The sequence below is a fragment of the Strigops habroptila genome, chromosome 8, assembly GCF_004027225.2.
Source record: "Strigops habroptila isolate Jane chromosome 8, bStrHab1.2.pri, whole genome shotgun sequence".
Taxonomy (NCBI): Eukaryota; Metazoa; Chordata; class Aves; order Psittaciformes; family Psittacidae; genus Strigops; species Strigops habroptila.
In genome coordinates, this window is record NC_044284.2 from 39,358,066 (window position 1) to 39,382,323 (window position 24,258).

General features: G+C 47.9%; 3 protein-coding genes across 6 annotated transcripts; all 3 read left to right on the forward strand.

The window, feature by feature from the left end:
- Positions 1-1,786: 1,786 nt before the first annotated feature.
- On the forward strand, positions 1,787-2,758 carry APOBEC4 (apolipoprotein B mRNA editing enzyme catalytic polypeptide like 4). The gene has a single exon (XM_030494875.1). The coding sequence runs from the start codon at positions 1,787-1,789 to the stop codon at positions 2,756-2,758; it is 972 nt and encodes a 323-aa protein (XP_030350735.1).
- An 842-nt stretch (positions 2,759-3,600) lies between these two features.
- ARPC5 (actin related protein 2/3 complex subunit 5) lies at positions 3,601-8,200 on the forward strand. The gene is made up of 4 exons (XM_030494876.1): positions 3,601-3,811; positions 4,426-4,498; positions 6,248-6,424; positions 6,947-8,200. Exons 1-4 carry the CDS (start codon positions 3,669-3,671, stop codon positions 7,007-7,009), a joined length of 456 nt encoding a protein of 151 aa, XP_030350736.1. The 5' UTR covers positions 3,601-3,668; the 3' UTR covers positions 7,010-8,200.
- Positions 8,201-12,517: 4,317 nt separating this feature from the next.
- NCF2 (neutrophil cytosolic factor 2) lies at positions 12,518-23,308 on the forward strand. Of its 4 annotated transcripts, none has more exons than XM_030494005.1 (15): positions 12,518-12,935; positions 13,411-13,605; positions 13,807-13,915; positions 14,110-14,244; positions 14,597-14,704; positions 15,613-15,672; positions 16,823-16,866; positions 17,066-17,207; positions 17,463-17,525; positions 17,905-17,983; positions 19,465-19,508; positions 20,236-20,387; positions 20,468-20,579; positions 20,822-20,984; positions 23,034-23,308. In XM_030494005.1, exons 1-15 carry the CDS (start codon positions 12,841-12,843, stop codon positions 23,105-23,107), a joined length of 1,575 nt encoding a protein of 524 aa, XP_030349865.1. In that variant the 5' UTR covers positions 12,518-12,840; the 3' UTR covers positions 23,108-23,308. The 4 variants fall into 4 exon arrangements, with proteins under 4 accessions (XP_030349865.1, XP_030349868.1, XP_030349866.1 ...); XM_030494008.1 differs by having other exon boundaries at positions 13,411-13,497; XM_030494006.1 differs by having other exon boundaries at positions 13,411-13,493.
- Positions 23,309-24,258: the final 950 nt, after the last annotated feature.

Below are 24,258 nucleotides of genomic sequence, written 5' to 3' on the forward strand. Positions count from 1 at the left end.
AACAAGAGTTCAAGCCATTGCCTCTACGAACAAGCATAAAAGGGGATACACCTCTGGTGTGCAACATTGCCATCATGCGGCCATTCCAGCTCTGCAATAACACCAGCAGTGACAGAAAGAATTGGAACCTTGCTCCAGTTCGGAGCTCTTAAAATTGTATTCAATAATATTGGCAACCTACAGGAGAACTAGTGAGGTGGTGCTAACTGTCTCATAACACCCCTCTACAAAGAAATGCACTTCCTTCTTCAGACCTGCTCTTTTCTATGTCAGGTAGCAAATGTATTTTTCATTTTCTGAGAAAAACTGCTGCCACAATTTTGTTGCAATGCGCACTATAAAGTACAACTGAACATCAAAAATGTAAAGAAACATCAAAAATGACAAATGGAGCACTCTTGATGTCAGGAAGCCAATCTTTAGAAGTAATCTGAATGAGAACAACACAATGGCCGGGATCAGGAAAGAGCTCCAACACAGGAAAATACATGGAAGCTGGCATAGAGTCAGAGGGGGAAAACAAAGCAAATTAATCAAATTAGTAATTTAAGAAGAAAATTAAATACTGACAGTCAGAGGGCAAAACAACATGGAATGCAGCAGCAAGCTGTAATAAAATATGCAGATGGAAAAGTTGTACACACTCGGAAAAGAGTAACAGAATTAAACCGGATCCAGGGATGACGAGTGGCTCAATTAGAGCACTGGTGAAGAAAAATAATTATCAAAAGTTGTTCATCTACACAAAACTTGCGTTTCCACTCATCTGGAACTCTGCCCAAGCAAAGCAGGCATGATTTAGCTCCTGAAATGGCCCACTGCTTGCTTGAATTACAGCTTCAGCAAGGGACACAGACACACTTCTTAAAGAAGTGACAACCTTTTTGCCTGCGTACAAGAACATAGGCACAACAGGAGCTTTCTGCCCAGCTGGCACAACAGACAAATACACACAGAAATAACAGTCACTGGAACCAAATTCAGTAATATCTCTGTTAGAAAAACATCCATCTGACAGATACAAAAACCTTATACTAAAACAGTGCTAAAGAAACAAAGGAAACTTAATCACTTATTACAGGAAACAAATACTGACAGGCAAAGAACAGAGGCTTAACTACCACAGGTGGCTGGTCACACAAAAGAAGATCCTGTTTGTGTTCTCGTCTCCTAGCACCTGGCACCTGTAAACACCTACAGGAGCCTGCGGGCTGCCACCACGACAACTGGAGCAAAGTTACAGCATTTGGGAACGCTCATTCTACAGCTGAACTGCCAAAATCGGGTAATCGGGTAACTTTCTTCTTCACCACATAATTTTGCATAGAAAGCTTGCCGTATCACTAGAGTGGAAACTCTGAACCAACTTAAAAAGCCAGTGAAGGAAAACACATAAATATTTACGTTACCCTGAGCTGCCAAGATGGTAATTATACCTTTTTCTTTTTTTTGTTGGTGTTTACTTGTTTGTTTTGACAGATTGCATAAGGCTCATCTGCTAATCAATTCCTGAAAAGCATGACTGGTTTTGTTGTGCAGTTTCTCCTGCTGGTGTAAGAGAGCAGAAGCAAAGTTTGTCACTGCAAGAGAGCTTTGTTGTCTGTGTCATCGACCAAGTTTCTATACGCTGCTACAAGGTGCAGTACATTTTTGTAAGAGACTATCCCCTATTATTTTTGCTGTTTAAGTGCAAAACCAATTGCAGGGTTGAATTAAAATATTACTTTCCTTTTCCATTCAGGACAGTCAGCAGTACAGCACATAAACAGAGATTTTTCAACAGAACATGAACTTGGCAGAGAAAACAATTTTCCGAGAATATCTGACAAATCAGGGGACCGTGGTAAAGCCATACTGCTGGCAGAGACAGAACCACATCTGTGCTAAATGTCCCTACCACATACGGACTGGTGAAGAAGCGAGAGTCCCTTATGCAGAATTTCACAGGGTCTTTGGCTTCCCATACGGATCAACAGCAACTATCCGAACCAAACACCTTCTCTTCTATGAACTGAGGAATTTCTCAGACAGAGTAGTTCAAAAAGGCCATGCTACAAACTGTACTGACCAAGACAACCATCCAGAATCTATGCTGTTTGAGGTGGGTGGTTATCTGGATGCAGTTACAGATGCCTATGAAAACATCGGATGCATCATCCTCTATTCAAATTACTCTCCTTGTAATGAGGCTTACCACTGCTGTGCAAGCAAAATCTACAACTTCTTGCTGAAGTATCAAGAAGTCACACTCTGCATCTATTTCTCTCAGCTTTATCACACTGAGGACAGTTTCTCCACCGCCATGTGGAACCGTGAAGCTTTGCGGAGCCTCTCCAGGCTGTGGCCTCGGATGACTCTGCAGAGACTGCCTGGGGGGGCATGGCATTACCTCCTCTGCAATTTCGTGTATGGCATCCCAGGGTCAACACTTCGTCATCCAACTCCACCATCAAGAACCTTAGCAGATAGACAAAATCCACACCAAATTAACAATTTGACAGGAATGAATCCATATTTTAGGAAAGCCTTTCCACAAGCAATTCAGGGAAAGCCTGGTGTGCTGCAGAAATTGAAAGCCTTCTCTTCTCCTAGCCCAGCCTCTCAACAGCCTTTTCAAATGCTGAAAGGCAGTCTGCTACCTCCAATGTCTCAAAGCCACTCAGTGCTTTTCCCAGGCATGTTTCTGCCCTTTCAGAGGGAACATCTATACCCTAGACCTAAAAATATCATAAGGCATATAAAAATGCCAAACGAGTAATTCAATTAAACTCATAATTTTGAAATGTTTCCAAGCAGCAGACACCTACTCTGAAGAAGATACAAACCGAACCACTTTTAGGCTGTAAAACTGAGATCATAGATGGCAAAAGACCCTCATCAATAAAGTCACCTCCTACAAAAGTTAGCCCACAGAATAACTGTGGGTCTCAAATAATTGCTTATGAAGATAATATGCTTTTATTTTAGTCCTATACCTTTCAAACATAAACCCATAGCAGTAAAACCAAAATCTCAGTATCTTCTGATTACCTCCTGCGATTAATTTATTTGTTGTCCTTAAGCCAATTTCTACCAGGAAAATGTAAGAAGTCCACAAACAACAACCACAGCTACAGCGGACTGTGGCTTCCGCTGAGGCGACTTTGGTGTAACACATAACGTATCCAGAATTCCTCCTCCATCGAGAAGGTGGTTCTGCAGGTAAGGGTGATAGAAGAGTGTAATTTTCCCACCACCTGTTTCCTTTATAATAGGAGGAGTTGTGCGCACATAGAGACGTGTGCGTGTGTGTGTACTTTTTCCCTAGGGCTGCTGCCCTAGAGCAACCTCACAAAGCTGTGTAAGTTTCTAGCAGTAAATCTAATAGGATAATGTAGATAGCACAGGTCTACACAGCCCGAGTGTAACTTGAAACGGCAAAAAACGTTCCTATCATTTCGAGCGGTGTTTTCACTTTGTGATTCAATGTATTTGTTATTATGCTAAAGCTCGTAAAGAATGGGGCAACTGAAGTCAAGAACGTGTCGTTCCCCACAGGAAAAAAGGGTTCCTCCCTAGCCAACAGCCTCTACTCACCGCGCCTGCGCAGGGCGCGCCCCCGGCTCGCGCGTGCGCGCGGGGAGCTGCGCGGCTTGCGCGTGCGCCTGGCAGCGGCTGGCGGGTTTGCCATGGCGAAGCACACGGTGTCCTCGGCGCGGTTCCGCCGGGTGGATGTGGACGAGTACGACGAGAACAAGTTCGTGGATGAGGAGGAGGGAGGCGACGGGCAAGCGGGGCCCGACGAGGGCGAGGTGGACTCGTGCCTGCGGCAATATCCTTCCGCCGCCGGGCGGGAACCACTGCCGGCAGGAGCGGGCGCGGCGCTGGGGTGCGGGGCGGGCGGGGAGCGGGCGCGGCGGCCGCCGGGTCTGCCTTTTACGGGAACATGCGTGCCCGGCGCTCCCGCCGAGGGATGGAGACGGGCGGCCGGGGCTGGCAGGAGGAAGGCAGCCCCGCTTCCTCGTTCACGGCGGAGGCAGCGGTATCTCGGGGCTGCGGTATCGGGGAGGTGTCTGATGGAGGGGATGGAGGAAGGGGGTTTCCTGCGGCGGAAAGAGCTCCGTGTGTCCGCTCCCACCTCCGGCTTCCACGGCCGCCCAGGTCGTGGAGTAGCTCTTCCCAGCGGCTGCTGCGGGGTTGCTGTTGCGGAGGCTGTTGGAGGTGGATGTGCCGAGCTGAGGCCTGGTCTCGAGGGCTACAGATTGCAGAAGTGATGGAGAATAATTTCACAATTACACTAATTCGTGTTATTTGTTGAGAGAATCGCTGCATCCACTGAACCTAAATATTTTCAGCCACGCACAAGCCAGCTACAAGTATCACTGTCCTGGGGCTGGTTCTGTTGATTTCCAAATACTCAGTGTTTGATCCTTAACCATCTGGCACAGGCAACATGATGGCTGCTCTACAGGCGGCTCTGAAGAACCCTCCTATCAACACAAAGAACCAGGCAGTGAAGGTGGGTTACACCTTAAAATCTTTTCTTGTTTTTGTAATCTCTATCCCACCAACTCTGCCAGATATACTTAGGGGAAGCCAAGGAAGCTGGTTTTAGGGTTTTCCCCAAAACAGCCATGATCTCTGGTGTTTTAATCATGTTCAAAATACCATAGTTTGGATGACATCTATCCACATCCCTTTAACTTGGTGCTAGATCAGGTTTTGTGTGTTCTCTTACCTGTGTTGGTTGTGTATGTGTGCCCTGGCTAACTCCACATGTCACCAAGTGCCCATGTCTGATCCAGACCTGGCAGAAGATAGAGGTATTTGGTACTGAACGATCAAGGAACCATAACTGCAGTAGTCACCTCTGACTAATGAAACTCTGCTAGCACAGCCAGACTGTGAACCTACAAAAAAGGAAGAACTGATGGTTACTACATCCAATCAAAATTAAGCCGTTAAAACCTCAGAAAATGCAAGCACTCCGCCTGTGACAGAATGTAGGAGCCTGCTGCATGCATGTATTTCTGAACCTCCCCAGAATAAACCTCGAATAGCTAATGCTTGCAGTGGCAATAGGAACAGGCAGATAAGATATGGAACTGCCCAGATGGTGAGTGTCTGCACAGGTCTGTTCTCCCTCCTTGAGGAGAGTCCCACTGGCATGTTTCCATGCTGCTCACCAGGCCACCAGTGGAGATTTTTTCACCTAGCTCCAGCCCTGTCCTGATGGGTTTCGCAGGGTTTTAAGAACCAGTTGTTTTGTTACTGATTGTGCTATATAAGAGATTGAACAGCTTTGTCCTCACGTTAATGACCCGTTTCCGTTAGCTCTGTATTGATGAATTTAAGAATACACTGTGAAAGGCAGTGGAAGAGGGCAGTGGCTGAATTTTATTGGTTGTCTTCGTTTTCAGCTGATGTTGTGGAACTTTTGTTTTTACTTACAATTTTTTATGTGAGAAGTCTTGCTAAGCAAAGCACCTATGGGATGTTACATTGGGCAAGAAAACTGATATCCATAATTTCTGTAGGAGGAAGCTGCTTGAAATATTCATGGAATTACTCAAAAGTCCAGCAAACCTGAGACCTTTTTCTTTCAGCCTCCCTCAGTTAGTGATGGATGAACAGGAAGAGCTGCTTTTTGCAGATTACGTGGCTAATTGTCGCTTACAAGCATGCCACACACATTCCTGGGCCTGAAATGACATCCAGATCAACTTGAAAATGGTTATTAATGCAAAATATTAATGCTGCCAGTGTGCCTGGGACAAAAGTTGACTGCTTGAAAACACATGGCTTCCAGCTGTCAGCTCTTCCAGTCTGGCCAATGGTGTTTGCATGGATAATAGTTGTATCACATTAAACAGTAGAAAGGCATGGAAAAGGCTCTGGTGGGAAGGGAGGCCAAGACAAGTACTTATTTATTACAATTCTTTTGGAACTTGCTAGACCTTGAGTTTTGATATGAAAATCTATTGTTTAGCCATAACTTAATTTAATAGGTGGAGAATTGCAAACACAGGCAGAGAGGCAGAAAACCTAGAGCAGGACAAACACATTAAACTTTTATGCTGTTTATCATTGGGAGGATGTTATCTGTTATATGTTATTATCATAAGCTCTCTTCACAAACTGCCCTATCCAAGCATATTTTAGAATTGATAGAGAGAAAAAAATTCTAGTTCAGTTTGAGAGATGAGTACTGTTTGAATGTACCTTATACGAGAATGAATGCAGCTGTGCTTTCCTTATTTGTTGACAGGATCGCGCAGAAAGTATTGTCCTGAAGGTCCTCATCTCTTTCAAAGCCAACGATATTGAGAAGGCAGTGCAGTCACTGGACAAGAATGGTGTTGACCTGCTAATGAAGTACATCTACAAAGGCTTCGAGAGCCCTTCTGACAACAGCAGCGCTGTGCTGCTGCAGTGGCATGAGAAGGTGCGTTTGTAGCCTATGTTCTTGCCTGGATTATCCATGGTAGCAAGTTCTTGGGTCTGAGGCATGCTCGCTGAGCCTGGTGAGAACCACCTTTCTCTCTTGTAAAACTCAATGCCGTATTTCATGGTAGGAGGAGGGTGTGGTCCTACAAGCCCAGATCTGAGTTATATCATGTGCCTACTTCTTCTGATGCCCTGGGTAAAGATTCTGCCGTTACAATTTGGTTTTCTGTTAGACCTAGGCAAACAAAATGGATCAATCCAGTAATTCAAGCATAGGGAACTAGAATTTCTTTCCTAGAGGGAAGCAAAATTTGCAGGGAAATAAAAGCTTGTTAAATAGCTGTCTTTAAAGTGAATGTGATTATTCTTCCTTGGCACCCTGAGTGCTAGTGTTTCACTCTTAATGTAAAGGGCAGGGAGATGCTCATTTGAAACACAGTTGGGAAGCCTTTCTGATCCTCAGTCATTCCAGCCTGTAGCTACCTTGACCTGGTGTTAACTGCCACGTTTATCTTTTCAGGCCCTGGCTGCTGGAGGAGTAGGGTCCATTGTCCGCGTTTTGACAGCCAGGAAAACGGTTTAAATCCAGCAGCAAGTGGTTGTCTGCCATCCACGGCGTGGGAAGTGCTGGTACAAAACCCAAACAACCAAATGCCATTGCTGCCCTGTGGGCAGCGCCTGTCTCTCAGCTTGCCTTCTCGCTGCTTCTTTCATACCTGACAAATAATGCATATCGTGATCTCCTTTCTTGTTAAATTCTGGAAAATTCTGAAGGTGCAATTTTATTTCTAACAGGAATATTTGGTACTCACGAACGTTTCAGTGACACAATACCATGTACAACTTCATGTTTAGGGTGATTTGCATTTGTGTATAATTGTGGCAGATTTGGACCTGACTTTCTGAGCAAGTGCTGAGGAACGTAGGGCAATGTCTTAATTCTTTTTGCTAGCCAAGCAGCGGTTTGAGGTAAGATCTATATTCGAGAAGTGGGGCAGCTATTAATATAGGTAACTGGACCATGTTTCCTTTAGTCAACCTCTGAACCTACAGCCGTGAATAGGACAGAAATCAAAAGCTTCCTTCCAACCCCAGTTATCATTCCAGAGAGCTGAGTATTTTCCTTAATCTCACAACTCACGGCCTGTTCAGATTCCTTGTGATCAGTCAGATGCTGGGTCTGCAACAGGAAAGTCACAAGTTGTCCATCATGCAGTGTCGTAGAATTTTAAAGGTTGATGGTCCATTTACACTGGAGTCCAGCCCAGTGAATTCTTTTTATTTTGGGGAGCGAAGATCCTGAGGAGAAGAAATAAAAAGCAGCTTTAACATGGCAAATCACCTTTCAGCAACTTGAAAGTGATTCTGTCAAGCACAACAATGTGGCTGCCTGGGGTAATCTGAGAAATGCATGCTGGTACCCACACCATCCTTGTGGAGCTCCCATATTTTGTTTTCTAGGCATATAGGGTCTTAAAGGATATCTGACAGCTCACATTCCTGTTGCATTGTGCCACAGCGTGTTATCTAGTGAGCGAGTCGGGTTCTCAGATGAAGAGTACTTTAAAAAGAATTAGGAAAGCCCAGGGCATCCCAGATCACCGTTGAAGGTTTAGGCCCAGGGCTGAAATACTTGTGTTTTACGTTCACCAATTTACTGCCATTTAGTTGTGTAAAACTGTTGGGGAAATTGTGAAATCTTTGCTGTTTTTTGATATTTGCTTTTTTTGTAATAATAATAAGGACCAGACAATAAATCGTCACTGAATATTTACATGGTGTCTGAAATGCCTTGGAGTTTCAGCAGGCTGTTATTCCAGGATGTACAACAGTAAAAAAGTAAGCCCGAAAACTTCTCCCCTCTGTTAGTTTTCTTGGTAGGCTTCCTTTCTAGCAGTTACCTATACCTGTATGTAATGGTGATGCACAGCTTCATCCAACTAAAAAATATGACATTATTTTAGTGAGATATTTAAACATCAAAACATGTTCCAGAACAGGACTACTAGAGATGTCTCTGCCTATGCTGAAATTGTGGCCAGAGAGCAGGCTCCTCACAACCATTTACATTGGATGCTTTCTCAAAAACAAAAGGAAGAGGGCGATGGCATAGCAGGGTGGTTGTCTGGAGCAAAACTGACTTCACTTTTGGGCTTTTGTTTTTCTCTCTGCCTGCCCAAGCTCCAAGAGACTGAACATTTAAGCACTGGTTTTAATAGTAATTTAAACACAGATACGGTTCTGGGCTTGTCCTGAGGGTGGGGTGCCTACCTCATCATTAATGGCATATGTACTCGGCTTGAACTTGTGGAGGGCCTGAGCATACAGACACGTGGCATTGAGCACTCCGACATCTGAAGGACATTGCATATTCATTACTCAAAGTCATTGCTTTGGAAAAGGGGAGCTAGTGCCTTCAGGCAGCTCAAGCCCAAGTGTTCCTGGTGCACCACAGTCACTCAGGAATCAGTAAAAACCGTTTTTCCCCTCCATCTCACCTCCTCCCTTGGCTTTCCCAGCCCTGCCACATGTTGCTGCAGGCAGGCATGAGCAGCCAGCCTGGCAGTGAAGCTGGAGCAGCTGCGCCTTCCTGAGCAGCAGGGCAGCAGAGTCCTGTCAGCCAGCCTGTCTCAACCACTCCCCAGGGGTGCCTGTGGGACAGCATGGGGGCACAGCACCCCATGTCCTCAGGACCTCAACGAAGACAGGAACCAGCTGCATGGTTACCCCTCAAGCTGTCTGGTGCCCAGTGCCCTCCGTCCCTTTCTTCCTAGGATGCTTTTGCTTGCTTTAACTCCTTCAGAAGAATATAGGCACAACCACAGGAAGCCTGGCCTTCAAAGTGAAAGACCTGGCCTTGCTGAAAAGACCAGACAGGTCTCAACTGTACATACACAGAGAAGCCTCCCTCCTGGGCATGTCAGTGAAAGTTCTGTCCTTACAGCTCTCCCAGGGACTGTGTCTGGCTTCTTAGTTTCCTTTCATTCATCCAAATTTGTTTAAGACACCAATCAGTCCTAATAAAAAATAAAAATAAGAAAAAAACCTGAAACGACAAAACAATCTGTAATCCCAAATTAAGTGAAAAATATTTTCCAGAACAATTGATGGTAAAGCAGGTCAGCTACCTCTAGGTGGCATTATGCAAACAAAGGCAATGACAAAAGCGATCTCGAGGTTCTCCAGTTTCTGCTCAGGCTAGGCTGTGATGTGTTCAGAAACACAATATGTACACATCTGCATTTGTGTACAGGGGTGTGCCAGAAGACATGCACCGATGTGCAAGATTTTCAGGAAGGCATCTCTTCTGGTAACCAATTGACTGGAAAGTAAAAAGTACATTTACTTTAAAAAAGAAATAAACTGTCTTTCCCCAAAATCCTGCCTTGGTCATATTCATGGGCCATACAAATACCACAGTTAGGAGACAAAGCCCCAGCTGTGCTAAACAGCGACCCGTGTCTAGGTGCTGCCTTCACCTTACACGGGAGCCACCACCAGCTGAGTGAGTCCAGAGCAGCATCAAATCCTCAGGCACTGGCTCTGCAGGACGAGGCACATGCTCCCGCTGCCACCATGGCAAAACAGAGCCTGAGCTTGGTATCCTGGCAGGCACATAGCAAAGGGCACCAAGTGCTCCCGGCACACCCAAAATCCACTGGCATGGCATTAACAAGACCTCCAGCAGTGAAGCGCAGGTATGGGGCTAGCCCGTAAGATGGAGAGGAGCTCACTATGGGAGTCACTTCTGGCTAGCGGCTGCCTTGTAGTGGTTGAGGCTGGTGGAGGCCATCCTCACCTCCTGGCCCCAAACCCCACTTGTCCCCTCTCGCTGTGGCAAGCGGCTGTTTGTATGCACCCAGGCAGAGGGGGTATTCTAATCCTTTGAGTGACATGGCACAACAGGTTTCCAAGGGGAAAACAGAGAAGGATGGGCAGGGAAGAAGAGTCCCTAAGCAATTCGGTTTTGCAAAACACATTTCCCTTTCTGTTATGAGAAGGAAGCCTTTAATGAAAAATACGTGCAGATGAGACCCACTTGAAGGGGACAGCATTTGCAGAGCCCTTCTCGGAAGGCTCAGTGCTTCCAAGGCTTGCTTGGAAACCTCCCACCACTGCCTTCAGCTGTGGCCAGAACATGTGATAATGGCCTCATCAGTCACAGTCGAGAGAAGCTGCAGCCACTGCCAAGCCCTGGGCTTGGAGTCATCCATCACTCGGCCAAAGAGTTCCTGTGGGCTCCTGCCTCACTCTCTGCCACTGCTTAGGGAGCGAGCCAAAAAAACCCTGCCTTCCAGGGAAGGATGTGGATGTGCTCAGTCTCCTCCGCTCCTCCTGCATTATAGATCTTCTCCCAAACAAGGTCAATCCCCTTGGTCTTTCCTCATACATAATGTTTTCTGGTGCCCAGATCAGTCTCTTTCTGCGTCTCCTCTCCATAAATTATGATAAACTTGTGCATATTGTTGCTACACAAACTCAAAACCAACTCCTGCACACTAGCTGGATTTTTGGCATTTATATGTATTTCTTACCTGTCTCTGGCTATATGCTTTTGTGCTGGATTCCAAGAATCTCCCACAGGAGATGTCACCATCTCTGTTACTCACTTCCTCTTGGACATTATCACAGAAAAAACAAGTCTGCTTACTAAATCAACTTGGTAAGAGAAAGCGGAAGAAGAGTCTCACTCTTACTAGAAGGGGTGCATTTATCATAGCTTTGAAATGACTTGAATGTTACATCAAAAATAACTGAGCAGAAGGATAGCTGCTGTGAGCATTTGCTGTACTTGCATCTTTCAGATCTCATCTTTCTGTGAAACACAAGGGAAAAAAACCCAACACTTGTCATAGGGGTGATCTCACGTCCTCCTCTAGCTCTCTTTGTGCTGGTTTTGGGGTAAGCCTGACCCTGCAGTGCATCAATTCAGGTAATTAAACGAGCCGAAAATTATCCTTACAGTAAGGTGAACCATTTCCTGCCAGATGGGGTCTCCCATTCCCCACAGGAGTGAGAAAGGCATCTCAGAGGTGGTTTCACACTCACGATCTTGTTATTCCCACCTCTCTCCTTCACAGCATCACTTCAGCTGGTGGCGTTTCCCTCTGCTTTTCTGGAGGTCAAAAAGTCTCCTCCACGCTCCCGTAGGAAGCCCATGGGAGTCAGCTGCGCACAGAGGGATGCCGAGGGCACACTTACAATTGGAGAACCAAAGACAGCCCCAGGTTCAGAGATGTGCTTGGTCCTACTTCTGGTTAAAATCCAAGTCCTTGCTGTTCAGCAGCTCAGGTTTCTTGCCATGCAGAAGTCAAACAAAAGTGTCCTCCACAGCCTCCCTGCTGTCGCTGGCATTTTGTAACTTGAGGGGGAAGTTTCAGTAAACGCACAAGGGACAAGTCTTGATGACGTATTTTATGCTCTTAGAAAATATGCATCGCATTGCTAGTAGATGCAGCAAGGTACTTCCAAAACTACTTATAAACCATGTGTGGAGCATCCAGCTCCAAACATTCTGAGTCAGCAGGTCAGACCCCTGCTATCACTGCCCCTGCAGCTGCCACATGCTCAGTGTCCCCCTGTCTTTCCAGCAGTGCTCCAGAGCCAGGTTACCCTCTGCTGGCTGTAGACCACCTCAAAAGAAGTGATGTTGGGTTGTGTGAGTTACCACCGCTGCCAGGGCTCACTGTGGCACTGCCACTGCCCCCCAAAGCCCCATCTTTGGGTAGCTCCACACACCCCCAGCAGCAGAGCTCCTCACTGGGGCAATGCGGTGGGGGACGGGCAAGACAAAGTTCTCCCAGGCTGTGCCTTGGGCTGTACTTCACTTTCCTGCTTGGGCCAGCAGGTAGGGTAGCCCCAGCCCAGCTGCAGGCAGCCGTGCCTGCAAGAACCATTTAGCAACTACCTCTGTCAAGGACCACACTTTGGAGGGCACAAGGGGCTCAGCTGAAGTGCATGTCCTATGGCTTTGCAACCCTGAATTCGATGGGACCAACCACCCACCTGACAAAAATCCATGTCTTTTCATGAAAAACCTGGAGAAGCAAAACCTGACGAGGCAAAGATTGGCTGCCAGAGAGGACCTGGGGTACAACCCATGGCAGTGCAGCATGGAAACCCGCTGCCTCTGCCCCACTTCCTCATCCCGGGGCTGCGTTTCACTGATCTGAGTGAGGCCACTTCCTGCCAGGTTTGCGACATGGGCGGTGGGGAAGGCAGAAATACAGGCAGAAGGGAGCTAGAGAGAGGCCAAGCAGGACCACAAGGAAGGACAAGGAGAGGGGTGAGACCCACAACGCAGCCGAGGACGCCGCGCCCTGCACCACCACGCCATGTCCCTGGTGGAGACGATCCGGCTGTGGCAAGAAGGGGTGTGTGCAGCAGACAGGAAGGAGTGGAGGGCAGCCCTGGATGCCTTCACAGCTGTCCAGAACCCCCCTGCCAAAATCTGCTTCAACATCGGCTGCGTCCACCTTGTCCTGGGGCAGTTGGCCGAGGCGGAGGAGGTAAGGTACAGCCTCCTACAGCAGCCACTAGTCCTCGGAGGCACCAGCAAGTTTGCCCACAGACCTGAGAGTCAGATGGACGCAGTGGGTAAGGGAGGAATTAAGGGCCATGGTCAGACTAAGGGAAAGATTCAGGGCCTTTTAAAACTGGGGTAAAGGGTGACACCCCTGGGCTTATCCTGCTGAACCCATTTTCCCAGTGAATCGGAGGCGAAGCAGCAGAAGAGGTGCATGGCTTGCTGCTTGCTCTACTTTCTCTCCAAGCGGTGACTACAAAGGCACTAAGCTGCTGAGCAGCCAGTGACAGATTCCAGCTAAAAAAATTAGGAACCTGCTACACTGCAGGAGACATAGCCACAGAGCCTAGCTTAGGCCACTTGGCTAAAACGGGACAGGTATAACTGCTCTACACCTTCAGTTTTTTAAAGGTCTTCCCTTTTTACCTCCTTTATGCCCCATTCCTACCTCCATGCAGGCATTCACCCGGAGCATTGGCTGTGACAAACACCTGGCAGTGGCTTATTTCCAGCGGGGGACCGTGTTTTACCGGAGGCAGAAGTGAGTGGAAGGGTTTATATTTCATTTTTGCTGCTTGCAGAGATGCCAGCCTTCAGCTGAGGACAGCCCCAGGCAGGATGATACCCCAGGGGCCAAACTGCAACCCCTCGAGGTAAACCACGCTCCTATCCATCAGCAGTGCAGTCTTGGGGTTAACACCAGTCTTGGAGCATCTCTCCTCACCCTGGAGTGTCCAAAAACACTGCAAGGAGATGGGAGAGACCCAACTAAACTCACACAAGCATATGTAAAGACTTCGAGGCAAGCAGATTGCCACCACAAGGTGGTCACGCCTTTGTCCTCTGCTCCACAGCCATGAAAAGGCCATTGAGGATTTCAAAGAGGCTCTGGCCCAGCTGCGAGGCAACCAGCTCATTGACTACAAGATCCTGGGATTGCGGTACAGGCTCTTTGCTTGTGAGGTGAGAAAGACCTGACCAGCAGTTTTGATTCTCCTCACCAGCTCAAGAAATCTAAGGAGAAGACAGCCAACCTTTCTCTGTGCCTCGCAAGCAAGCACTTGTGCCACTGCCCTGCTGTCCTCTCCTTTACCACCCTCCTGGCAATGGTCCGGCTGCTCTAACAGCTCATTTTCTTGCTCCCATCCCTCTGGTAGATACTCTACAACATTGCACTGGTGTATGCCACGACAGAGGACTGGAAGAAAGCTGAGGAGCACGTGACACGGGCCATGAGCATGAAGAGTGAGCTCCAGCATAACAAGATTGACAGGGCAATGGAAGCCATCCTGGTAAGGGGGAGCAGGTCTTACAGCCACTGTGTTTGCTCACAGCAGCCTCACAGGGAAGAGGGAAAAAAATGCCAGAGAAACCACCTTGTAGCTATGGCTTTAGCAGAGCAGGAGAAAAATGGTGGGTGTGAGTGTTGTAGTGAGACACGAGTTGGTGGGAAGAGCTTTGGGTCACTGGGGAGGCAGGTACAAGGAGATCAGGATAAATGAACCATGTCAGGGCTGGGATCAGGCTGTCACAGTGGAGTTTTGACTTTATGGAGTGAGACATTTGCCCAAGAGATAGAAGGAAGGGGACATTCAGCAGTCCCTGATCTCATTTCTGAAGAGCTCTGACTCCTCTGTGCTACAGAAGCAGAAGATCTGTGAGCTGGTGGCCATGCCTGCAGGGAAGCTGTTTAGACCAAACGAAAAGCAAGTGGCCCAACTGGAGAAGAAGGACTACCTGGGAAAGGCTATGGTAAGAAAGAAATATCTTAGTTGAGCCAAGCCTGTGGGCTGAGGAGAGGTGCTGACCACCCTCTCACCACCCCCCTGAGCTGCTATCTGCTGCGTCATGAGCAGCCAGAGATACAGAGCTGGCCCATGCCAGGCATGGAGGGAGGAATGGCCTGTAGGGATCTCATGGGGAACAGGGGCTTTGCAAGAATAGAGTTGCTAAAAGCATGTTTCTGCAGAGCATGGCCTATTTTCAGTTTCTCTCCTTAGCGAGAAATGAGGGACAGTCAGTCAGCAAGCCAAGAAGCTATTTAACATCTGACACTCAAAAATGACCTCCAGTCCTTCTCCTGCTCCCTTTGAAAGGGGCTTTTCAGCTCCCATTAGTAAGCAAGCTTTTCTCCCATGACTCTGCAAAATCCAAGCACGAGGATTTCACCCTTGGGCTCAGGTCCTGGGCTTCTCCAGAAAGCTGTGCAGGCACTGTGGAATTGGGCAACTGAGAGCCAAGCAGCTCCTTGGGTCTTGGAGGAACCCCAGAAACATGCACACAAACATTTATGAACTTTCTAAATTACTAATCTATGAACTTTCTATAGTCACCTACAGGAAGGAAGGGCTTGAGTTGGACACATTGGCTTCCTTCAACATTTGTGATTAAAACATAAAGGGAAACTTTTAGGTTATGACTTTAACTGGGGTAGCAGTGAGGTTAAGAGCTGAGAACTTACCATAGCTGAGAGGTGAATTTTGGTGCCAGAAGTACACAGTCAGTAATCCAAGATGCTTAGCCTAAAATCACAGACCCTCTTGAACCTGAAGCATCCTGATGAACTTGGCTTGGCCAACAGCAAAGGAGGAGGGTGGACATCAGAGATTTAAGAGAGGTCTGGAAGCACCACTTCATTACCTGTCTGCCTTTGGCTCTAGGTGGTGGCATCTGTGGTGGACAAAGATGATTTTTCAGGATTTGCTCCACTCCAACCACAGGTAAGGCACCACCGCTGAACAGAATCCTCAGTGAAAGTTCAGGAGGACATAGAGGTGCATGTCATCCTGCACCCTGCTGTGGTCTCTAGTTTACAGTGGGGAGCAAACAGCAGCATTGCCACCATAAACTTTCTGCCATGGGGAGGAGAAGGATGCTGCCCCCACATCTCAGCTGCCCTCTCCATCATCAGGAAATGCAGCCCAAAGCCACCTACATCTGTGGTTGAGGTTAAGCCAGCTCCCTGAACAGGGAAGTAGTGGCGGGGCAGCACATCCTCTGCCCCCACCACTGCCGCAGGGTAATGGCTTTTAGCACAGCGCTGTCTCAGACCCTCCTCATAAGATTCTTTAGAGTTCATCTGTCTAAGATGAAGTGGAGAAACAAGAGCAGTTCTGCTTTCATTCTCCACCCTCCTCCCTGTTCTCTAAGCCCCTTGCATTTTCTGTGTCACTTTCCTGATGATCTAGCAGCATCTTTCCATCTCTAAAGGTGCCCAAGAGTTTTTACATGAGCTTTGAGAGGACTTTTATGGGGATATGCAGCTGCCGTAGCCCACAGCACTGTTAGGCAATATAAAATACACCTTTCAGTGCAGCCAAGTGTTGGCACCTCGCTATGGGAGTCAGGCCTATTTCAAGTTGCTTCTTCAGAGGGTTGATAAAATCCACCAGAGAACTTAAATTCCTATGGCAGGAGAGACAGTAAAGCACGACGATGGCAGCAGGGGATTTTACAAGCATAGTAATGGGAAGATACAGAGAAACAGAATTTATGCCAGTTGATCTCAAATCCCTGGTCTCAGCCCCCTGTGAGCTGAAACCAAAATCATGACTGAACACAGGATTGTGCCTCTGAAAACCAACTGCAGGTGGTGGAATTTGGAAACTACTTAAAGGGAGCAAAGCCAGTGATAGTCCTCATAGCACTTTATGCATCACGGTGGCAAACAGCTAAAAACCTACCTCAGCTGGCTGCAAAGCAGCAAAAAGCTACATTTAGGTTCAAATCATCTGACCTGCCACCAGCATGGAGAGGAAGGAACCATGTAGGGGTAATAGCAGGCAGGGTAGAAGGCTGTAGGACATTTCTGCAAAGCAACCAAAATCCTCCAGATTACTGACAATTTTCTTTTTGCCTTCTTGTTGGCAGGCCTCTGGTCCTCCACCCAGGCCCAAGACCCCAGAAATCCTCAGGTAAGTTGGATGAAGGATGGACAACACTGCTAACCCATGCATCCATGTCCAACCCCATCCTGCACCATCACAGCCAAGCATCCAGCCAGAACCCAAAACTAAGGGGGAACGGGGGCTCATAGGAACAAGAAGGCAGAGGTCTGGGTTGCCCCTACAATGTCACCCATCTTCCTGACCCACCCACTGCTTTTACACCCAGGGCCCTCGAAGGGCAGCCACACCGCGTCCTATATGAGTTCATCCCTGAGACTGCCGAGGAGCTGCAGGTCCTGCCAGGAAACATTGTCTTTGTCCTGAAGAAAGAGAAGGACAACTGGGCTACGGTGATGTTCAACGGAAAGGTACCAGGGGCATGGGACTTGCAGGGCAAAGCCTTGCTATGAGCAACTAAATGAGTTTCTGACTTAAGTCCCTTATGTCCACCCTGGCTTAGGCCACGGGGTTTGCTGAAACCCATCCAACCTGCAGCAACTAACCTTCCAGCCTCAGGGACTCCCCTGCATTCAGGGTAGGGTGAGGACAAGGTCAGTCATGTCTTCCAGCAGTGGGTTGCCTCGTTGCCAAGCAATCACCACTCGTCTCTCCTTTCCCTGCAGAAAGGGATTGTTCCCTGCAACTACCTTGAGCCTGTGGAGCTCCAGAACAAGCTGCATATCCAGGTGAGGAGACCCAGGAGGAGATGGTGTCCTAGGGAGGCCAGATCCCCACACACCCATTCTGGGCCTTCCAGCAGGACCTAAACCTGCAAATTTCTCCCCCTCGTAACGCTGGCCTTGGTTCTTCTGGCTCATGGTCACCTTCACATGAGCTCAGAGGCCTGCAAAATGTAGGCAGATGCTGTGTCGATGCCCCCCCTGGGTGGTGGTTGGCAATGCTGGGGAAATAATGGGTAGTGAAGTCCCCCCTCCCCGGTTCAAGACCCCAAACAGACCTTTGGAAAAATAGTGGGTGGGAGATGGGGCTCCATAAGGAAGCAGCACCCCAGCTCCCTTAGGAAGGGTGAGATTGACAGCACTACCTTCTTCACATCCGGCACAGGAAGAAACTCCTCTTGAAGCAGAGATCCCAGAGTCACCCAGCTCCACTGCTCCAGAGAAACCACGGCGGCCGGCACCAGGTCAGTGCGAGGGAGCTGAAGGGACGGGGATGCCTTAGGGGTGAAACCCCTGGCAGCAGGTTTGAGATGGTTGCCTCGGTTCCATGTGCTCACACTTTGAGACCAGGGCTAGGGCTCATCTCTATCTCATTCCCACACCCATTCGCAGCCAAGGATGGGGAGACATTAAAGCAGGAGGCAGAGACAGCAACTACAATGCTGAGGATGGAGTAAAATAGAGCAGGTGGGTCCCTGAGGAAAGCAAGTCCCTTTGTGCTCTTACATTAGCACAGCAACTAATGGGAAAAAGGTCCTAGGGATAGGCACGTAACTCAGCTTGTCCAAGCTTGGAGTAGAAGGTTCCTCCTTAGAGCAGGGCACCTGCAATGTTTTTAGTGGTGCTGTGAGCTGGGCTAGGTGTGAAGGAGCTGTGGTGGTTGCCCTGGGAAGGGCATTTCTGGCCAATGCTACCCTGTGTCACACGTCCCAGGCCTGGGGTGGGGATGGTAGCACCAGGACCACCACATCACCCCCAGCACAGCTGGTTCAGGATGCTGGGAAGCTGAGAAGGGCTCTGCTGTCCGCATCCGCGCTGCTGCAGAAGTTCTCAGGTACATGGTCCAAAATTGCTGCTGTTGCGAGCATGTGAGAACACGAGCTGAAACGAAGAGCAGGGAGGAAGCATTGCAAGTTGCCCTCTCTAGAAAACATCATGCAGCGCTCAGAGGTAGGAGCCTGCAGCTGATTTGCAAGCTCCACACCGCTGCAGGGAAAACCCATTTGGGGTAGAAAATACCACTGCACAGAGACTGTACCACATGGGTGTTAACCCGCTGCAGTTTTCTGCCAGGGTTCGTGTCCCAAGCAGAGCAGCCTTAAACGCAATCTAGTAGTAAAGTTGATACAGAAGATGCCTATGGCTCATGGGAGTTAAGGGCAAACAGCTCAGGGACCCAACAACCTCAAAGAGCATCTTTATAGTACCAAAAGCCAGTGCGGATTTAGCAGTGGGACTGCAATCAGCAGCATAGCACTGACTCTTCCCATAACAAGCACAGTTGTGTCAAAACACTGACAAAACACAGAATAGATCCTTGTGCAGACACTTAAACAAACCTGCACAAAACCACCCTACCTGGAGGTCTAAATTTAGCTCTACAACCCCAGCGAAGCACGGGGATTGTCTCCAATTTCCATTGTGGACCTAGGGAGATCAGAAGAGCAAAGACAGCTCACATATTTATTATTTTTAAAATCTGCCCAGGAAAGACTCATAAAACTTCCATCCATATGAGAGGGAAGGCACAGAGACTAAACCTCTGCTTGGTGGTTACATCTAAATCTTACAGATGAACCCCATCACAGCTGATGCTGCATTCACTCAAGTGACAGGGTTGCTGCAGATAATGATGGGCTGCTGGAGATCTGAATGTGTGCTTAGGCACAGAGCAGTAATGTTTACCCTGTCCCACTTCCTGAGCCACCTCTTTCTTCCTCCACAGGTAGTGCTCCTGTTACTGTGACACAGACAAGAGATGCAGCAAAGGTAACATCTTGTGAACACAGACCCCAAGGTGTTGCTGGTGTTACAAATCTGCATTTACTGCATGTTGAAAGGTGCTGGCATGCCCAGCAAGCACCATGGCCCTAGAAGTGTTCCAGATTTTCATCATTCAGGAGCCTCTCCAAAGCACAACAGGGTGAGGGGCCAGCAGGTCATCAGGACCCAACCAGGTGACTAGGGCTGCTTTTTGGGAGTTCTCTGGTCCACTCCCCAGTTGACATGGGGCTGTCAGCAGAACAAAGTACAATTCTCACCTTAGTTGACCTGTGGCACTTCAGAAGGGAGAAATGGAGAGAGCTTGGCTGTAATGCACACACTCCTGTGCAGGGTCAGTGCATCAGAAAGGCATGCTGGGGAGAGAGATGGGAAAACACGGCAATCCCAACTCAAAAAGGAATGAGGGGGTTGGATGGTAGGCACACCTTGAATTTGGTCACCTAAAAGCCACCATTTGTTTGCTAAGTGACTAATCTATGACTCTGCTCCCTCCTGGGACAAGCCCAGGGTAGCTTAGGTGGCACAACCACTGACCTGCCCTGAAGGAAGTACCAAAGGCTGCACACTCTAGCAGAGATGTCCCCCTGACCAGCAGCCAGCTGATGCCCCACAGCTTGGATTTGACTCAGGCGACCACAGTTTCTATATCCCAGTCCCTCTCCCTGCCCTCACCAAGCCACACAAGCTCTGACATCCATTTTACCACCTGCAGGAGACAGAAGCGGCCATCTCCAGCCCCCACATCCTCAAAGTGCATTACAAGTACACAGTTGCCCTGCGAGTTGAGCCAGACCTCTCCTACATGGAGCTCCTGGACCTGGTTTGCAAGAAACTGGAGCTCCAGCCTGAGCACACACAGCTGAGGTGAGGCACTGCCCACTGCAGGGAGCTAAAGCTGTGTTGTCAGGGCTTATACTCTTACCCCGTGCCCTCTGCACATGCAGGTGCAAGCCTGTGGAGACCCAAGCGCTGGTGACTCTGAGCACAGAGAACCTGGAGGCAGCTTGGAGCCAGAGCAAGGACAACTGTCTGACAGTCTGGTGTGACATCACGGAGGTCAGTGACAGCTAGCTGTGGCAGCCACCTCTTCTGCCCACTCCTGGCAAGGAACCCAAGCAGATACTGCCTTTGCTTTCCTTGTGTGAGTGCAAGCTTGTGGCTTTCAAAGCAAGCCAGCGACCTCTTTAAAGGCAGATGAGCAAAGAGCAGCTGAAGAGAAACAGAGCTTGTCTCTTACCCTGGTACGAAGAAAAAGGAGGATCTGAGAGGTGTCCTTACCAGCTTATTTCCTGCCTTAGGGAGAGGGTTTTTTACCAGAGAGCAAACCAGAGGAACTGTTGCAGGAGGCAACACCAGAGGAGACGGGACCAACCCAAGTTGTAGCGCAGTACAATTACGAAGCCACCCAACCTGAAGACCTGGAGTTTCAGGCAGGAGATGTGATACTTGTCCTATCCAAAGGTAATCGTACTCTTTCAGCAACAGGCAAGGGAGCTTCCAGCTCTGGTGAGAGCATGGCTGGGAGCCTGAGATGCCAAGTGCCTGCAGCAGCTGCTGCTCAGTCCAGTGGAAGTTGTGGGTTTCCAACATCTGCCAGTCAGGCCAAAAACTCTCAGGTATTTGGTCAGACACTGGATGCACATTCTTCAGTGGAGCCTATGAGCTTCACTAGGGATTTTGATCTCTTTCCCCAAATCCCCCTGTCCTCTAAAGCAAACTGTTTCTTGCTGGGAACCTGCAGAGCAACAGCCTAGCTCAGGTAGCCTTCACTGATAGCGAACTTCTGCAAGTTGCAGTTTACCACCTTTAGATGGAAAACAGGCTGCTCAGATTTCTGCTGCAGGGCACTCTGAGAAAGCTTGTGTTGAACTCAAACACTTTACAAGACAGATTAGAAAAGAAACTAGCAGAGATTACATGAGGTGGCAGGTGGAAGCCAAGGGTAAGGACAACCTAAGGACACATACAAGAGTTACTTTCCTTCACATTGCTAAGAGCTGTGTCACTGAGCTTCCAGTCTCCAGATTCACAGGGCAAATTTTCTCCATTCCCATGAAGGACAAAAGGCAAACCCCTCTCTCCAAAAAACCCCAAACACCCTCCCCCTGCCCCCCAAAACCAAACCAACCTAGTGAGGTGTTTCTAGCCTCTGCTTTGCATGCTCCTAACGAAGGACAGGGGTTTTGGCTTGCCAGACAATTATCTGGAGACAAGACAAGCAGGACCTAAAGTCTGCAAGATTGCATTCTACAAGTGCCTTCTTCCACAGCAGCTGCCTTGTGCTGTAGCTGCAGGAGAGCTCCTCCAGCTCTACCATGGGCTTCCCATCCAAGTGTCAGTGTTACACACCTCTGACAATGCATTTTCATCACACCCATTTCTGCCACCCTCTTCCCCAAACACTTTCCAGATGGGAGGGTTTCACTTGAGCTGTGTTTAAGCTTACTGATCACAGTTTATTTTTTAAAGGAGATGCCTCATTTTGTCTACTGCTCCCCCAATGGCAGAATGCTCTTACTCCCATCTCTGTTACCTAGCACCTTTTTCTGTCTGGTTTTGGTTTTAAGCATAGTCTTCCATTAGCCTCAATCCCCTTTGGTATTAGTCTTCGGTGCTTTTAATAAGAATAGAGGCTTAAATACAGACTAAATCTTAGCAAGGTCTAGTACATGTTTTTGAGTTGGATCCTTTGAAGCCTGTGCACAATGCACAGGATGGAGGAAAAAGTTATTGTGCTTCAGCAAAAGCTGCCAGCAAACTCCTATCAGGTGAAGAATTACACACAGACCCTGCACAGGGCATCTTTTCAGTGTGAAATCAAGGCATCAGAAAGACAAGACAAAAAAAATGATAATGATGTTATTTTGCTGTAAGTAGCTCTATCACTAATGTGGCTGGTTGACACGTGATCATAGTCCCCCTCTACCACTGTACAGGTGAGGTTTTGCACCATACATTGATGACTCCTTGCACCCCAAAATTCTATTCTCACTGCTGAACTAAGTATTTCTCACTAAAAGTTGGTTCTTACCTCATTTAGTTCCCCCAAAGCAAGACCTTTCAGAGCAATTAAGCTTTACTCAACCAAGGGTACGAGAGGCTCTGGGGTTTGTTTTGGGTTTTTTTCTTCACATGAACATGGAACAGCAGGTGAAAATGCACTTCAGTTGGCATCTTGATGACGACAGCCCAAGGTCTCAGATCATTTGCTTGCTCTTCATACTCACTTTGTTTCCACTGTTTCCTATTCAAGGCAGTTTCTAAGTCCCTTGGTCTCTATTTTGTTCTACTTTTCCTGCCTGCATTCTTTCTTACCTTGCTTGTAGAGAGCTTGTAGGCTTGCTCTCTACCTCATTCCTCCCCAGCCCCCTTTATCCACATTCCTCTCTGCACCAGGCTTTAGCAGAAAACCTTAAAAAGGTGATCTAGGGCATGTCTATAGCACAGGGAGGTTGTTATGCTCCTGTAGATCCATATGGTGACAAAAGTTGTGTTGGTTCTATCTTCCAGTGAATGGAGACTGGTTAGAAGGCCAGTGCAATGGGAAGATAGGTATCTTCCCATCCGCTTTCGTTCAAAAGTAAAAACCTGGAGATGTGATTTCAGAAGAGCTTAAAGTCATGGATGTGGAAAGAAATCAAGAATTCAACCACTGCAATTAAGAAGTTTCCATATTAACCACTGCACCTGAAAATGAACTTTAAATATTACTGCTACTTGTATTAAAAGCTGTATTTTTTTATTTTATATTTTGCATTGTTCTCTAAAACAGGTACTTACTAAAATGTTGCTAATTGTCCTCCTGTTAGGAATGCATCCAGTCCTAAAACCTGTGCTTGCCAAGAGACTTGCTCTGCCCCACCCGCCCTATCCTTAACAAAGCTTTTATGCAGACATGCCAGCAGCTGGGAAAACCCATGAGGGTAGTGCCTCTTGCATTCACAGCCCTGCCGACAGATCCAGAAGAGGAACTGGTGTTCAGGAAGCTACAGACCAGGAAAGACTGAACAGTGTTTGCTTCCTTAAAACATCACTGTTGACCCCAAGAGCTTAAGAGATATCATACAGACTCACCCTGCTCCAATTGATAATTCACTTCAAAATCATGGTCACTAAAATCCCCCACTAATAAAAGCATATGCTTTTTTTTTTTTCTTTCACCCTTGGGAGCTGTATCTCAAAGCATTTTTTCAGCAGTCAGAAGAGATAGTAATTTAGAAAGACACTGCCTGGAATCTCAGCAGGTCATACAGCAGCAAAGTTGCCCCCTTTATGAAAGCTTACACAACTTTGATGCCCTCTTCCCTATCCAAGAGGTTTGCCCATCTTTGCCCATGGCACTACTTTCACAGTATTTCTGGTCCTTGCTGACAGCTGCTCCTTCTGGCACTTTAAAATGATGTACCTTGCTCCGTCCTCAAAACACTCAAGCTGTAGATGAGCCAGCCACCCACAGCGTAGGGAGTGCCTTGCTTCGAAGGTAGCAAGGGCAGCAGTTTCTCCACTTCAAATCCTATCATGCAAGTTCTGGACAACCCCACTGTTCCAATCCCCCCAGTTATTTTGAAAGAAACTTATTCTGAAGAATTGCCTGGATACAAAGAATGCCTGTCATTTCAAAACCAGAACATCTCTGTAGTTTTGACACATTTAGAAGTATGCTGTTCGAAAGCTGGCTGCAAACAGCCAACACTCTGATCTGCAGGCAGATCAATGGCAGGAGAATCTGTCCCCT

Excerpts from the sequence above, each read along its gene's own strand:
- ARPC5 (XM_030494876.1), top strand. The coding sequence starts at position 3,669 with ATGGCGAAGCACACGGTGTCCTCGGCGCGGTTCCGCCGGGTGGATGTG. Across the intron at positions 4,499-6,247 it reads CAAAGAACCAGGCAGTGAAG|GATCGCGCAGAAAGTATTGT; the intron begins GTGGGTTACACC and ends ATTTGTTGACAG. Across the intron at positions 6,425-6,946 it reads TGCTGCAGTGGCATGAGAAG|GCCCTGGCTGCTGGAGGAGT; the intron begins GTGCGTTTGTAG and ends TTATCTTTTCAG.
- NCF2 (XM_030494005.1), top strand. The coding sequence starts at position 12,841 with ATGCCTTCACAGCTGTCCAGAACCCCCCTGCCAAAATCTGCTTCAACA. Across the intron at positions 17,526-17,904 it reads AGAACAAGCTGCATATCCAG|GAAGAAACTCCTCTTGAAGC; the intron begins GTGAGGAGACCC and ends CATCCGGCACAG. Across the intron at positions 17,984-19,464 it reads ACCACGGCGGCCGGCACCAG|GTAGTGCTCCTGTTACTGTG; the intron begins GTCAGTGCGAGG and ends CTTCCTCCACAG.
- APOBEC4 (XM_030494875.1), top strand. The coding sequence starts at position 1,787 with ATGAACTTGGCAGAGAAAACAATTTTCCGAGAATATCTGACAAATCAG.